A 17,764-nucleotide genomic window follows, 5' to 3' on the forward strand; every position below is an offset into this window, starting at 1 on the left:
ATTTTTTTGAATAGTGTGTTTCCTGGAAGATGGATTGGGCATACATGACCCACGATCTGTGTGGCACAACCTCCCATCACACCCATGGACTGCTTCGTCTGACAATTTATCAAGGGACATTACTTCCACACAACTGTATCAACTCAATGGCAGAGCTCCAAGACCAAATCAGACAAGTTGCTGCAGCTATAATGCCATAAATGCTCTGGAATGTCTTTTGGGCCATAGGCGGCAGGTGGGACTTGTGTCCAGATATGATTGGTGCTGACGTTTTAACATGTTGAAATTACTTTGGTCACATTTTCACAAACGAGGGGCCATCAAGGTCGATGGCTGCAGTGTGTGAAACCTGGCACTCAATCCTACACCGTATTGAATTTCTTTTCCTAAAAAGTCTTATTAAATGCACCAATCACAAAGTACAACAAGAATGTTTCTTTAGCTACCATTTCAGCTAACACACACACACACACACACACACACACACACACACACACACACACACACACACACACGTGTGTGTGCTGATTGCACAATCACAGGTAATGCACAGTTTCATTACACTTTTAATAGACAATTATATAATGTATTTAATTTTCTTTCAAAAGAATTTGATTCTGCTTGTTGGCTTTTTATTTTGCATGAGGCAAGCCAGTGATGCAACCTGCTGGGAGTTCATCTGCAGCATAGCATAAACTGGCAACTGTTGTGCATGCCATACAGGCCAAAGATATCGAAAGGACAAGCTCCTAGATGCCACTCAAATACCACTTTTTAACAATCAATTATTGTTACTTGTTTCTTGAGATTTGGAAAACTTATCAAAAAATTAATAAGCCTTGTATATTAGCTGAGTTGGGCAAAATGTAATATAAATGAAAAAATATACTATCAGCAAAGATAATTGGACAGCATTTTCAACATAGCGGCAAGGGGGGAAAAATCATCCTTACATTTTTCCCCCTTGTTAACATCCCTTTTTTTTTAATTGATTAATTTTAAACAAAGTCACAAGAAAGAGAATCATTATATCAGTACCAGAAGGAAAAAACTGATGATGTAATCTTAGTCCTCTTGCAGTGCATGTGATGCTAGGCTAATTTCATCATTTTTACTCATATGTATATCTATCAACAGCTTTAATATTGCATTTCCTAAGAGCATTAAAACTATCAATGAAAACTGAAGAACACAAAAACACCATAAAAAGAACCTATGGTGCACTTAGAATCGTACATTGACTGACGATCAATGGGGAAACTGAAACTCACAGGAAACAATACAGTGCAAATGTTGGTGCCAGTATTCAACAGAGCGCAAAAAATGTGAAAGGAATAATATGCAAAACACTGCAAAATATTCTGTGTGCCTTCACAGTTGTAACAATGGAAGAAAATAATGAGAGCTGTTCACAAAATAAACATTTTACATATGAATTGTTATCATCTATCTAGACATATGAAAACATGTCATTTATTAACGGTACGTCATTATCACTTAAAAGTAGAGAGACATTAAATTAGGAATACAAAGAGCCCAATGGCATTTTCTATGAGATTTAATTTCGTGACAAGCGTGGGAAGCCTACATTCAAAAATAGGACAGATCCTCAGCAAGCGCAAAGTAAAAGTGATTTGTTGCCATCAACCAAAGAAAGCAGCACTCTTTGGTTCTGTTACAGATGATCTGATGCTCAAGATGGCTGGGGTTTTCAGAGCCCCTGCGAGTGTGGCTTTCAGACATCAGACAAGACGATTTGTATAGTCATGAAAGATGCCTGGAAGACCTTAAGTACACCTGGCTCTTACACCCCGATATATCAGCTGTGGCATGCATTGTCATTTGTCACTCTATTCTACACTGAAGAAACTCTAGCAGAGACTTCATTTTTTTGGGACTCAGTGGTATAAGCAGCAGTTGAAATTCGTATGTTGAATAATTTAATTAACATAGATTGTGGTTACACTTTGGACATGTCATGGAATCGAGTGCTTTCTTTAATAAACTTGCAAAGACCTCTTTACAGTACAGCTCATGGGTTTATCAACCACTTAATCATACATTCATTTCAAGTATATGTGTACTTCTTTGGCACTGATTGTCTCTAGTGCTTGTGTTTCTGTGTCCACTTGCATGGTGGCATGGTCTGCAGACATAAAAGGATGGAGCAAGTGCTGTAGTGTCAGTCTTTCAAACCGAGAAGTGGAATTTATGCAGCTGCACACCCGAAATGTAATGGAGCAATCACAAATATAGGATTCATAACATCATTAAGTGATGGCCATGCATGTAATTACTCGGTCTTTTGAAATGTTGTAAGGCTTTGTAAACAAAGTCCATAACTAAACAAAATCTTCTGTATCACTGCATTTACTAGAAACCTCTATTCACTGATACAGAGAAATTACATGCAGAAAACAAAATTATGAGACAATCAGCAATTCCTTTATCAGTTAATACAAAACACTCAAGTAAGTATATATATAATTTCATTACAGATGTTACATAATAATAAAATGTTAACGTTGACAACTTTCAGTCTCATAGAATAATGTTTGACAATGTTCATCAATATGGCTGGTTTTACATTCTTACATCAATGTTACAAAACTGCGATATTATCGATTCTTTTTATGAATTTGTTAACATTAACTGAAACTTTCTGCACTGATCTGTTCATTTGCTTCAGAAATGACCACAGACATATGTCAGCTAATGTTAGTTCATTTCCTACAACCCAATTGTATTTTGACAAATGTATTTCAACAGTATTCACTAAGTCAGTAATATTAATCTGTCTTGAACATAAATCAATTTTATCTAGCCATTCATCAATTTCCGATGCACACTCTGTGCCACACTTTTCATATAAACAAACTGGATCTTTTGTCTCAATCAAACGAGTGAAGTATCTTGCTATATTAACTTCACCAAATATTTCTTTTCCTGTTGTATTAAATAATAGAACTGGATATGGCACATCTTTCCACAGAAATGTAATATTAGGACAGCTATTTAAGTTATTCTTCCTTTGAACAGAATTGAAGAGCTTTAGACATTGTGAGAAATTCACTTCTGTCTCAACATTTACATCAAAAGTGAATAATTTGCTTAGATATTTCAACAAGAACTGAAATGAAAACAGAGGAAACTGAGGGTTGCAAACTATTTTCATATCAAAAAGCCTCTCAAAATTAGACATGGACACGCTACAATATTTTTCATTGGGGATGCATACTCCATCCTGCTTTGGGCCATTTGTTATAACATCAGTGTTATGAGAAAGTCGATTAACTTGCTGCCGAAGTTTCTCTAATTTTGAATGAACTGAATTCCACATATTTATAATATCGCTGAGGGTTATTTCCATATGAGATTTGTTCCTGAAACAAAAATGATAAGAAAATGCTGCATGTAAGGCAAAATACAGAAACTTGATAAATATTTTAGCAGAGTACTGCACGTTATGTTCAGATGTGAATTTAAAAAAGACAAAAGAAAGAGAGAAATGATAATTTCACATTGACAAATCTCCATTCATAACACAAAAATTCATTTTACACAGTCTTTACAAAAATCTTTCAGAATGAATTTCTCACAGACAAAAAGTATGTGCTATCTTGAAAGGCTTGTAAGTTTTCGTTCCACTGACATAACAAATGAACATACAGCATTTCATAGTCAATGTTCCCAATACATAAAAATAAACCATTAAGTTACATTTGATCAAAGACTATAGATGACAAACACAGTAAGCAATGAAACAGGCATAAAATGATCATTTTATTTCATCTGAAGGTATATGAGTGGTAATGTTTATCAGCTGTGTATGGTATCTGTGCTGTTCGTATTTGCGAGATTGCATACTTAGGCCAGGAAAAAGAGTGAAACCAAACTAGGAAAAAGAGCAGCAGCCAAGAGCAGCAGCCAAACTAGGAAAAAGAGCAGCAGCCAAACTAGGAAAAAGAGCAGCAGCCAAACTAGGAAAAAGAGCAGCAGCTAAACTAGGAAAAAGAGCAGTAGCCAAACTAGGAAAAGGAGCAGTAGCCAAACTAGGAAAAGGAGCAGTAGCCAAACTAGGAAAAGGAGCAGTAGCCAAACTAGGAAAAAGAACAGCAGCACAAAGGCTAGTGACTTCTCTGTAAGTGACATGTTGCATTATAAATGTAAGAGTATTATGGCAATGGAAGTGCACAACATTCCTCACAATGTTCTTGGAATGTGAGCAACTTACGTAAAGCATATCTTTCAAACAGAGATGGCTCCAAGTAACAGTAATACATAACTTAAATAAAACTAGTGACCTGCCCTAGCATTGCAGAGGTAGCACTCAGTATCTATGGCCACGTGATTTGTCTGGCATAGTGGTACTTTTGTTTACAGGAGTAGAGTTACGAGTAAAACTCGGAGAACAGTAGGTAAATGAGTATCACCACCTTCACATAAATTAAACTATTTAAGCACCCATAGCAGACATCAGTGTATTGCAGCGCAGGAAAGTGCGAGCAGACTGCCAGACCACAACCCGTTAACTATGCGAGCCGCACATCAGAGGCCTCCACGGCTTCTCATTTGTCACCAGGGAGGTTGCGACAGTCTGCTGCAAGTATCATTGCAGGAGACTGCATGTATATACATAAAGATTCTGGTAATAATAAGTGCATGTGGCTCAATATCCTGGTGCAAGTCTTTCGGTTAGACATCACTTTGGCAACTACTTCTTCCTAACGAGTTAAACAAATGGGAAAATGTGAAGTATCATGGAATCTTATACATTTCACTTCTTGTGAATTTCTCCATCACTGCCAAATGATTGGCAGGTTATAAAACAGAGATAAAAATCCATGGTCTGAGGAGAATTCGGTCCCATGACTTTTCAGTTCTGGGACACATGCTAGGTCACTAGGTCCAACTCGAATTCTGCTCAGGGTTCACTGCTGTATGGAGTTGCTGCACCTGTACTGCTGGGTGACAATGCCATCATTTTCAAAGCGGCAGTCAATTTTAATTCGTCATACTTCAGCCTATTTCCACAGAATATGAGGTCTGTTCAAAAAATTTTGAAACATTCATAATTTCGTGCCAATGGTGTGTTGGAGTGAAATGCAGTTGGCATCCATACAGATGCCTGTGTTTAATGTGTAACTGCCAAAAGTTTCATTGTTGTATTTCTGTTAGTTTTTGTACACGGATGTATTGAGTATAACATTGTGTTGCACAATTTGCAAATTTCGAGATGGTAGAATTAGAGGAGCGACACATCTGTATTAAATTTTGTGGGAAACTCAAGAAAATCTTCACAGACACACATCAAATGATGCAGGAAACCTACCATGATAAGTGCTTAGGCAGTGCTCAGTGTTAACAATGGTTCATACAGTTTAAAAATGGCCAGACGGAAGTTAAAGATGATCCTTGTTAAGAATGCCCTTCGATGTCTACTGATGATACTCATGTCAGAAACGTCAATGAAGCCCTGTGTGCCAATCAAAGAATGACTGACTGAGAGATTGCAGAAGAATGTAACATTTCAGTAACATCACAGCATCTTGGAATGCATTGTGTTGTAGCCAAGTTTGTGCCATAGCAAGAGTCAAGACCAGAAAGATCTTTGCCTCGCAATCTGTGAAGAGCCTCATCCTCCACTCTCTCCAGACCTGACCCCTCCGGACTTTATTTCCAAAGATGAAAACCCCATTGAAAGGACAAAGATTTGTAATGACAGACAAGATAAAAGAAAATTCACAGATGGCGCTTCATATAATCCAGCAAGAGGCGTACTGAGACTGCTTCTGGAAGTAGAAACAGCACTGGGAGTGGTGTATCAACTGTGGAGAAGAGTATGCACAATAAGTAAAAGGTAAGCATAGAAAAATTTTGTGGACCATGTTCCAGAATTTTTTGAACAGACCTTCTATTTATAAATTATACACGCAAACCTTCCTCATGAATCATTCTACTTATTAGTCAAAACCAGAGCAAATCCATACAGTAGTTCCTTAAATTAGCCCATACATACCGACAGAAGTGAACAGAGACCTTGAATTATATTCAAAACACACACACACACACACACACACACACACACACACACACACACAGAGAGAGAGAGAGAGAGAGAGAGAGAGAGAGAGAGAGAGAGATCTATACTGGAATTGCTAGAACAACATCCAAGATTAGAATTTTAACATTCTAACATCCAGCATGATGTTCATGGAAGAGTCAAACTGCCATAAACACAAAGAAGAGTTCAGGTTTAAAATCAAATACATGAACTCAGGAATGTTAATTCTCTCTAAATTTATCTACAGCTATTTGTACGTGGAACACATGCAGCACTTTTACTGTCTGTGAAGTACACATTGATATACTTAACTGAATCCTTTCACCAAAATTATGCTCAGGCGATATATGAAATACAAAGTCTAAAATTACTTCACCATTGCTGAGAATACAAGAATACTTCATGAAATGTACAAAAATTAAGCATGAAAAATAATGAAAATGGCATGAGTTATACTGTACAGCATTTTCAGCAACTGGATTCTGGGTGTACCCAGGGTGGTCACCACTTCTGTATACATTCAAGTGGTCAGGTTGTTGAGTGGTGGTCACTGAATTGTAGAAAGCAATGCAGTGAACATGTCAGCTGGTAAATACTGTGAATGGTTTCACATGTAGCCTTACCTTCAGTGTTGTACATTTTATCAGCACTGGGTATGGATCAGGTCACGTTGGTAGCCACAATGTTAGCCTACGCCATCATACTGCCCGTCCACATCACTAACTCAAGACATTTCTCCAATATGTCATTGTTAAACCCCTACTTAATAAAGGTCATAAGAGAGAGATGTCAATAACTACCAACACATTTCACAGCTGACATCATTTTCCAAACTTTTTGAGGAGTTGATGTATTCTAGAATAGTATCTCACCTTAGCAATAATAATATCCCCAGCAAAAACATAATTTGTGTTTCAAAAGAGTTGCCCTACTGAAATCCATTTACATGTTCACTCACCAAATTTTACAAGCATTAAATAATAAAATTTTGCTGGTGGCTATCTTCTGCAACCTAAGATCATGAATCACATTTATTTTCCTAGATAAATTAAAGTTTTTATTGGCTTGCTGGTATAGCCAACCAATGGATATCATCATGTCTAACCAAAATAATGCAGAAAGCAGTATTTAGTATCAATCAATTTCATCCATGGACATTAATCTAAAGGGAGAAATCACTTATGAAGTTTCCCAATGCTCAGTCTTAGGTCCACTATTGTTCCTCACATATGTACATGATCTTCCATCCAATATAGGTGTACACAAGCAGAATTAGATCTCTTGGTAGATAATACTAGTACTGAAGTCAATCCAAGAATGCACACAGCAACAGAAGACATAGTAAAGAAAGTTCTTAAAAATGTCATTGACTGATTTTCTGTGAATGGCTTCACGTCAATGTCTGGGAAACTTGCCCTCTCCCCTTGTACGTATTAAGCAGAAAGTGCTTGCCTGCAACAGAAAGATGCTGCAACATCTGAATGTCAACAGTGTCTGGATAGTAAAGTTGGCATTGTAACACCCATGATTCTGAGGAGAGAAAGGTATTACCAGAGTCTCCTCCACTGTTTCCAATGGAGAAAGGTAGGGTGATAGGGGACAGAGCATGAAAATTTTGCAAAATCGCAACCCAAGGTGTTGGAGATTGCAATAGGGTCCATGATGAAATTGTCTGCTACCGTCAGGCCGGAAACTGGGGAATGGATCTTGGTCCCTGAGAGCTGTCGGAGGTTGGCCCACATTATGGAACAGGGGCTGGAACTGTTAAAAGAACTAGTGAACGAAATCCAGCTAACTATTTGATATCCCAAAGAAAACGATGGCACTGTGAACGTCTGTTTATAATGAATGCAGTTTGCCATCATAAGATGACATTTAAAAATGCAGAAAACATGTCTCCGCGTGCGAATTGCATCATGGCATGCCTCAGTCCAGCAAGGGACTGGGCCATGGCGTGGTAAAGAGGAAGTGTGAAGAATAGAACATTCTGCCGCGGTAAGGATAATGCTTTTAAGATATTCCACCTGGTCATCACAGCTGGGGAAACCGTGTTCATCCAAAGTCGCTAGGGAGTAGTAAAGCCTCCAGTTGGCCTTAGTAAGATGCTATTTGGGTGTGCACGGAGGTGGGATAGGAGTCAGCAAATGGATAGCTCACAGGAAAGGGTCACTCGAGTAGGTGGCAGAAAGAACAGATCACTCAAGACGATGGGCAAGATGGGTAGTGCAGAAGGATAGGTCCAAATAGGAATAGGTGTGCAAGGAGTCTGAAAGGAACGTGGGTGATCCTGTGTTAAGGCAGAAAAGGTTAAATTGATTAAGAAGGTCATCCAAGAGGGCACATCTTGGACAAGTTCTGGGAGAACCCAAAATGGGATGGTGGGCAGCAGAAATGGGTGAGATAACTGCCCATTAAGCTGCAGGAAGTTGACCCGGTGACATAGAATTATGGAGGGATGTAAATGGTACAAAGGGAAAAGGTCAAGTAAGGAAGGAAAAGGCGAACTGCAACAGCTTGAAGGCAGAGATGGAATGCCAACCTCGGGCGGAAGGTCAAAATGGATCACGAAGAAATGCAAAAGCATTTTTGTTTCCTGAAGGCAGAGTACAAGTGGACACTGCAATACTACACGCAGCTGTAAATCCTCTTTGTGGGATCGAAGGTCATGAACGTTCCATTGGCAGAGAGCCACGATGAGGAAAAAATGAAGTGGTGTCACCTCAGCGGCTGTCGAGGGCCAGCATGGGAAAACTCACTGCAACAGGGCACCAAGGCAGGAGGATCCTGCTCCATGAGATCCACACACGTGTCTGCTTTCTTCTGCTGTCGGACTGTGGAGTACAATGCAGAAAAATTGTTGGTGGTGCATACCGGTGAAAGCCTGCTCATCAAGATACACAGGACAATCTCAACAGAAAGCGGCATGGTCGCCACTGCAGCTGATACAGCATGGATGAGGAGGTGGAAAATCGTACTCGTGCATATCCTTACCACAGGTTACACATTTGGCTTGGTGTTGACAAGACATTCAAATGTGGCTGAAATGATGACACTGGTAGTAGTGCAGGAATGTATGGTCAGACTGTGAGAACCCCATAGCCTGCTTTGCTCTTGGATGGAAGCATCAGTCTATCAAAGGTGAGAAAAAGAGTGTGTGTGGGCACTAAGGAGGCCTCTACCTTTTTCGTCACCCGATGGATGGCAATGGCAGCCTGACCAGATAGGTATGCTTGGATTTCGGCCTCAGTCAGATCGTCGAGCAACCTAGTGTAAATTACATCACAGGAAGAATTCAGTGTTTGATGGTCCTCGACACAAACGGGATAGCCATGGAAAAGTGAAGCGGCAAGCAGTAGTTGTGTTTACAAACCAGAAGTAATCTCCAAAAGCCAAGTGCCATTCCGTAAACCAGAGCAGGATTTCACAGGACCGGCAACTGCATCAACACCTTTCTGAATAATAAATGAATTTACCACTGCCAAGGACTGACCTCAAACAGTAAGTGAAACCACAAGGAACTGTGGTGCAGCTGGGTGAGTCTTTAAATCTTTAGCCTCATTTCGTTTATGTTTTGTAGATTTTGATTGTTAAAATGATTGGCTGATTGTGAGAAAATACCCCACAATTGCCAGTGTCTCTGATGGCATGCTTCTTCCAACTGGGGTCCTCCTTCGCAAGGGTGCGCACCTGCCTTAGATGATTGTTCATACTTCAGGTCACAACCTCCTGAACACCTTACAGAGGGACCCCTCTCTAGGCCTGGCCTGTACCAGGGGTTTTTTGTGAACCCTGCCTGCTGACCCAGGCTGGGAATTTCATGTTACCCAGTCACCTGTTATGCATCAAACACATGGGGCTGCCTTCAGGAGCGCATAGGGAGGAAGGAGAAAAAAGAGGAGCCTCAAATGCTGAAGCAGAGGAAGCATAGGAGAAGGTGAACAAGGAAAGAAAAACCAAGCGAGGGGAAAAACAACAGCAAAGAGGATAGACATGCAACACAGAAGGGGAAAGATGCTGCAAAGGCAGGGGCCCCATTATAGCTTTCTCCCCCGAGTGAGCAAAAATCTTAAGCACTAATATCAACATCTTTTGAAATGAACTGTTTTTAAATGGAGAAAGCAAGGCCAATGGTATGTGAGTTCCATTAAGACCACTGTTTTTTTAATTCAATGAAACAAAACACATTTGAGACAAAAATACACATTTCCTTGGAGTCGCAAGACAGATTTAAAATACCTTCACTGACTTCAGAAATAAACTTACATAAAAGTAGGCCCCTTGAAAGAAGTGTACAAGGCAGAGAAGAGTTGGTTGTGTATGGGTGTGACCACTAATAAAATATTGGTTCTACTACATTCACTATTGTCGGTTATTAGTCATTGTGTTATGTATTATTTTACAGATATTGTGCGATTTTTCTTTCAAAAAATGTAAGTACGCAGCGTACAACCCACCCATCAGCAACTGCCACAATTTTCTTCTTCTTATCGTCCATATTTTACAAAATATGCTACAATATATAAAATGCCTATAAAACGCCACACTGTACAATGTACTTGCGGTGAGGCAGTCACAATTCCTGAAATTCATTGCCCATGGCCTCTGGCCTGCTGAGGAGCTCCGCAGTCCTAGGTCCTTGGATAAACCATGAAAATCTGTCACATTATGCCACAAATAAACAGACCCAGACTGAGGCAGATTGGTGAGACTAGATCCAATGGCCAGGGCTTACACATTTGTGGGAAATGATAGGCTTCAGATTGGCAGGCCTGATCTGTTAAGAGATACCCAGAGAAAAGACCTGCAGTTTTTGCCTATTGTGGAAGTCCACCTGTGTGGCCAGCTATTCATGTGTCACAGACACCATGTTGATGAAATGAGATCAATGAGATTTTTCCAGCATTTTTTTCAAATTTTCCTGATATTTTCCTGACACATTTGAAATTCCCTGATTTCCAGAACATGTGGCAACCCTAGATATCTTCAATTACTGTGCTGCGTAATTCAGATGTTTATAAAGCACCCATGGATACAATGGAAGAGCTAACAGTATCAGATACAAAGAGCATTTATTAGGAAAAAAGTGTAATAATTGCATAGCTCATCTTTTGCATATCATTTGCTAATCGCAGGCCACAAACCAATGGGAGTTGATGAATTACTGTCCTCCATAAAAAATTGAAAGGTTATAGGCTTGATATTCTTAAAGAACTGGAAATTTTTAAATGTATGTCTGTTAATGATGTCCTCATTCTCAATCAACACTGCACTGCAGTCTCAGGCGGAATTGGTGTGTGTGAACTGGGATAGAATGAAGAAAACACACACACACACACACACACACACACACACACACACACACACGCCACTGCATTCTCAGGCAACTGAAGCCACACCGGTGCATGATGGGGGTGGTGACTGGGAGGGGCTATAAGGAGGAGGCTGGGGCAGGGAGGGGGGGGGATAGTAGGGGAGGGCTGGTGGACAATGAAGTGCTGCTGCGGAGTGCGCAGGGACGAGGTGGAGGGAGGGTAGGGCGTATCACAGGAATGGATAGAGCAGAAAAGCAAATTTCTTTAATTGCTCTAAACCACTATTTGCAAGCATTTGACATATTGTCATATTTTGGCTTAAGTATTGTTCTAAGTGCTTGGAAAAATTTCAAATTACAGAGAGCTTCAATTTATCGAGTGTCAAAAAATGGAGAGTTGATTGAATAGGAAAAATCTCTGTTCAAAAATGTTATTTTCTTGGAAACACAAGACTGCACAAATTTTAGAATATAAACCCTCCAAAAATCCTGTAATACAATCCCGTAGTAATGACAAAACTTGGTAGTTAATGATATATTTCAAACACAAGCTTTTGTTCATTTAAAAATGTGGGTTCAGTTTTCATGCCTATTCTACATACTTGAAAGTAGTAGTGTTAGTACTGTTAAAGGAATATATTAAACAACATTGCTTTAGTGCGCAATATGAATTAGTGTTGCCTCTATGTCCTGTCATTATTAAAAGTGTAGTTACTCTCAATTTTAATATTTTGTGACTAACTAGCAAAAAAATACCTACAAATGTCGAAATAATCGTCCTGAACAATGCCACAGTTACCTCCAAGCCTCAGTTAAATTCAATTCGGAATTGCCTTTTAGATCTGAAGAAGCAGTGTCAGCCAACATTTGTCTAAACAGGCTACACTCTGTGGAGACTATGTAAGTCCATTTATTCTGGAGACAATCTGGTTCATTGGTCAAATTACAACTTAGTCGTTTCACAAGAATATTTCGTCTAACAAATTTCTGTCATCAGACCCCTTTCCCTTCTTCATACTACATTCTTAGATATGTGTTCATAAAAACCATGTAACATCCCCAGTGAGGAGCCCCATGCCACAAGTGGCACTGCAGACTCTGAGCAACTAATTACAATGATGTCTTCCACTGCACCAAGGTGCCCCAGGAGCACCTCAAAAGTAAGTATCCAATCCCAACAAACCTAGAAGTCTCTCAATACCTGAACAATAACAATGCTCCTTAAAGTTAGCAGAATGCCAGTTATGAAAAATTACTCAATTATACTAACTGCTAAAGGTGCAGGTGTTTTGCAAATCATTGAAATATTAACCAACATATCTGTACCCTTACAGTAGACAACGTCAAACATTTGCCCCTTAAGGCATTGACCATTTGTCTCACAGCGGGATAAATATATTAACAGTTTACTTCATTGTGTTTGCATCTGCCTCATTTTCAATTGACAGCCCAATATATGTATTGTCCAGCTTGCTCATAGAGTAGAGATATTACAATATTGTTGCAGTTGCAGGCAATTATTTTCTTTCACAAAATCTGTAAAAATTTTGTAAGTTCCTTTTGTACTTTTGCTCCAGCTTTAAGCTTAGCTACAGCAACTCCAATCACAATCTGCATCCTTTCCTTTTTTCGTAGCCCTAATGACTTTACATACTTAATTTGCTGTAATTTCTGGAATTCACTGTTTTCGTTATTAAATATATGCAATATCCAAGTTTCTGATTCATGTCTCTAACCAAAGATATCATTGTCTGAACAAAAATTATCAGTTTTTGAAAATATAATGTAGCTGGGTCGATAAAACAATTTACTCACCAAGTGACGGCAGTAGAATACACATATACAAGGTAATAAAATCTAACAATGGAAAATCCAAGATGGAATGTAACATTATGAACAGGAAAGCTGCTACTCACCATGTAGCAGAGATGCTGAGTCGCAGATAAGCACAACAAAAAGATTGAATACTGCCACAAATAAAGCTTTCAGCAAATAAGGCCCTCATCAAAAATCACACACACACACACACACACACACACACACACACACACACACACACACACGTGCATGCGTGCACATGCAACTCACACACACTTTGCTGCAGTCTCAGGCAACTGAAGCCACACTGTGAGCAGCAGCAGTGCATGACGGGGAATGATGACTTGGTGGGGATAAGGAGGATACTGGGGCAGGGTGGGAGAGGGATAGTAGGGTAGGGTAGGTGTGGCGTACAGTGAAGTGCTGCTGGGGAGTGCACAGGAAGGAGGTGGAGAGAGGTGAGTGTAGCTATGTGCAGTCAGGAGGTTAGACAGAGGGGAAGGGAGAGTAGGGGTGGGTGGAGAGGGTAGGAGAAAAGTAAAAACACTGGGTGAATGGTGGAATGGGAACAAGAAAGGGGCTGGATGGATGAGGACAATGACTGACGAAGGTTGAGCTCATGATGGTTGTGGGAATGTAGGATATATTGCAGGGAGTTTCCACCTACGCAATTCAGAAAAGCTGGTGTTCATGAGAAGGATCCATATGGCATATGCTGTGAAACAATAATTCGAATGAAGGATGTCATGTTTGGCAGCATGCTCAGCAACAGGGTGGTCCACTTGTTTTTGGGCCACAGTTTGTGGATGGCTATTCATGCGGACAGACAGCTTGTTTGTTGTCATGCCCATATAGAATGCCTAACAGTGGTTGCAGCTCAGCTTGTAGACCACATGACTGGTTTTACAGGTTGCCCTGCCTTTGATGTGACAGGTGATGTTTGTGACTGGGCTGGAGTAGGTGGTGGTGGTTGTGGGAGGATGTACAGGTCTTGCATCTACTGTAGGTCTATTAGATGGGTATGAGCCATGAGATAAGGGTTTGGGAGAACAGATTGTGTAGGTTCGGTGGACAGTGGAATACCACTGTGGGAGGGGTGGGAAGGCTAGTGGGCAGGATATTTCTCATTTCAGGGCAAGACGAGAGGTAGTCACAACCCTGGCGGAGAATGTAATTCAGTTTCTCCAGTACTAGGTGTACTGATTTACAAGGGGAATGCTCCTCTGTGTATGGATGGTGGGAATTCAGGAGGTGGTGGGAGACTGGAAAGCTAAGGCATGGGAGATTTGTTTTTTGTACAAGATTAGGAGGATAGTTATGGTTTGTGAAGGCTTCAGTGATTAGGACCAGATAAAGCTAATCGGGGAGAGGTGTTGAGGTTCTGGAGGAATGTGGATAGGGCGTCCTCATCCTCAGTCCAGATAGCAAAGATGTCATCAATGAATCTGAACCAGGTGAGGGTTTCGGAGTCTGGGTGTTTAGGAAGGATTCCTCTAGATGAACCTTGAATAGGTTGGCACAGGATGGTGCCACGTGGGTTCCCATAGCGGTACCCTAGATTTTTTTGTAGGTAATGCCTTCAAATGCATGTAATTGTGGGTTAGGATATAGTTGGAGTGAGGTTCTGGGATGGGCTTAAGGATTTTATGAGTGAGTGGAGATCCTGCTGGATTTCTAGGATGAGGTCACTGTGGCAAAGTTTGTAGGTGGATGTATCTGACAGCTGGCGAAGTCCTTCTGCCAGGTAATCCTTGCAGTTCAAAACAATAGTGGTGGAGGCTTTGTTCGCAGGTAGGACTATAAGGTCAAGATCAGTTTTTAGAAGGTGGACTGTGGTTCTTTCTGCATATGTAAGGTTAGTTTGCTTGTTGAGGGATTTGGGGAATGACACTGAGATAACGTTGAACATTGAGAAATTCTGGAAATTTAGCAGGGGGTGATTTGGGGGCAGTGGGGGTGGACCACGGTTAGATGGAGGAGTGAACTGAGTTAGGCAGGGTTCAGTATTGGTCTTTGGTTGAGTCTGATTGGTAGGGTTGGTGGCGAAAAAGTGTTTCACTGTAGGGACCGGGAGAAGGAGAGAGGGTCTTTAACAAGTCCTGGATGACTGAATTTGAGAGTGGAACAAAAAGTGAGGCCTTTGGAAAGGACTGATATTTCTGTGGTGCTAAGGCTTCTGCAAGAAAGGTTCATTACTGTTTTTTGGGTCTGTTTGGGTTCTGGATTCTGTATGGTGGTGGGAGTGAGTTTTGGAGGGTAGGATAAATGTAGTAGGTCTGCAAGACCGAGTTTGTCACTATGAGGGGATGTGAGGGAGGTTTGGAGGTGGTTGTAGAGATGGTGGACAGTGGTACTCCACAGCAGCGTTAGGGAGTGAGCCGGGTGGAGAGCTTTTTGAGGTAGTACTGTGCATGTTGCTGTAGTTCCTGGAGGGCAAGAGTTTCAATGTGTGTTAAGGGTTCCAGGAATTTGGGATTGCATAGAAGGAGAATTTTGCGGATTGCGAGAACGTACTGTGAGACGGTTTGGGCTTGGCTGATATGGTTTTGCAGGTGAGGACCAAGTGCTGGCGGAATCTGAACAGGTGGAAGTCGTCGTGGAAGAAGGGGTGGCAACCAGAGACGGGTAATTTGATGGTAAGGTTAATTTTGAGGATTCCATGACCCAAGCAACAATGCAGGAACAGTATGTGGGACATACGGCTATGGATAAGGATAAGTGTAAGGAAACTAAAGATAAGGAAACTTTTATGTATTGACGCAAATGGAGGAAGCAAGGACCCATGGTGGTTGCAAAAAAATAACACAAAAAAATGCATAACACAAAAAAAATGTATAACACAAGAAAATGTATAACACAAAAAAAAATTGTAGAAATACACCCAAATATGTGCGAAAAATCATGAGAAGGATGAAATGGATTCAAAGCGGGAAACAAGATAAAATGTGAGGGAGTCAGTGATAGCGAAAGGCAAAAACTCATTAAAATTGGCGTGAAGTCACAATGAGATCGAAGAAAAGATCGGTGGTCTGAGGGTGGATAAGTGTAAAGAAGGGGGACAGCAGATGTAACTGGATGAGGTGGAATTGGTGTGTGTGAACTGGGATAGAATGAAGAAAACAAACACACACACACACACACACACACACACACACACACACGCGCGCACACACACGCGCGCGCGCGCGCGCCACTGCAGTCTCAGGCGGAATTGGTGTGTGTGAACTGGGATAGAATGAAGAAAAAACACACACACACACACACACACACACACACACACACACACACACACACACACACACGCCACTGCAGTCTCAGGCAACTGAAGCCACACCGGTGCATGATGGGGGTGGTGACTGGGAGGGGCTATAAGGAGGAGGCTGGGGCAGGGAGGGGGGGGGATAGTAGGGGAGGGCTGGTGGACAATGAAGTGCTGCTGCGGAGTGCGCAGGGACAAGGTGGAGGGAGGGTAGGGCGTATCACAGGAATGGATAGAGCAGAAAAGCAAAGTTGTAGAAGAATGTGTACTTATGGGAAAGGTAGTGGTCACAAATAGCTTTAACTTTTTCATGTAAGTTATGCGAGATGGCAAGAGTATGCTCACACTTCAAGAAGAATGTAATAATTCAAATTCTACAAAAGGCAGGCGCTAACAGGCATAAATATTAAAATCTGCAAGTTTTCAGAGCCAGTGACTACTTTTGGAGAAGGGTTGAAGGGGAAGGAAGACGTATCAAGGAAAAGGATTGGTAACATTTAGGAAAAGGGGTGGAATTTGGAAAATCTGCCCAGAATCCTGAGTCAGGGGAGACTTACCAAATGGAATGAAGGAAAGACTTATTGTTGGTAACTGCACCAAACAAGATTTGAAAACCTGAGATCTTAAAGGGTGAAAATAGGATAACACACAAGACAGAGATTAGTACCACAACATTCTGCATGAGTCAATAAGAGCAGAAAACTAAGTGCATTGTATACGATACAGGGGTGAGAGAGGGCTGTGAAAAATAAACAGGTCATAAAATGAAAGATATAGAAAACTAAAATGGAATTGAGAAAGGAATAGTTACTGTGAATAAACAGAGAGAGCAAAGAAGTTGGCTGTCAAGAAACAATGACAAATTGTAGCGCCAGTTCCTACTTGCGAAGTTCTGAAAAATTGGTGTCTGGGGGGCAAGAATCCAGGTGGTACACATTGTGAAACAGGTCATGACTGTCATTTTGTAAAGCATGTTCTGCAACAGGATATTGTGTGTTGCCAGTATACATCCTCTGCCTATTCCCATTCATACTCACTTATAACTCAGTTGTATTCATGCCAATCTAAAAGGCTGAACATTGTTTACACGAATAGCTGATGTATGAAATGTGTCATTTCGCAGGTGGCTCTCCCTTTGATAGCATATGTTTTGTCAGTTACAGGGCTGGTACAGGTGGTGGTAGGAAGCTGCATAGCGCAAGTCTTACAACGAGGATGGTTAGAGGGGTATGAGCCATAGGGTAGGCAGATGGGTGCGCAGAAGGAGCATAGAGTCTGACAGTGATATCACAGAGATAAGGAGGACGACGAG

The 17,764-nt window shown here is 41.0% G+C and overlaps 1 protein-coding gene across 1 annotated transcript in view; it reads right to left on the reverse strand.

Annotated features, from left to right (window-relative positions):
- Positions 1 to 1,992: 1,992 nt before the first annotated feature.
- Positions 1,993 to 17,764, reverse strand: part of LOC126195633 (phenylalanine--tRNA ligase alpha subunit) — a 125,995-nt gene continuing 110,223 nt past the window's right edge. Inside the window, exon 10 of the mRNA XM_049934261.1 lies at positions 1,993 to 3,383. Coding sequence (XP_049790218.1) covers positions 2,603 to 3,383 — 781 coding nt within the window. The 3' untranslated portion in view covers positions 1,993 to 2,602. The remainder of the gene's footprint in view (positions 3,384 to 17,764) is intronic.

The sequence above is a fragment of the Schistocerca nitens genome, chromosome 1 (assembly GCF_023898315.1).
Source record: "Schistocerca nitens isolate TAMUIC-IGC-003100 chromosome 1, iqSchNite1.1, whole genome shotgun sequence".
Classification (NCBI taxonomy): Eukaryota; Metazoa; Arthropoda; class Insecta; order Orthoptera; family Acrididae; genus Schistocerca; species Schistocerca nitens.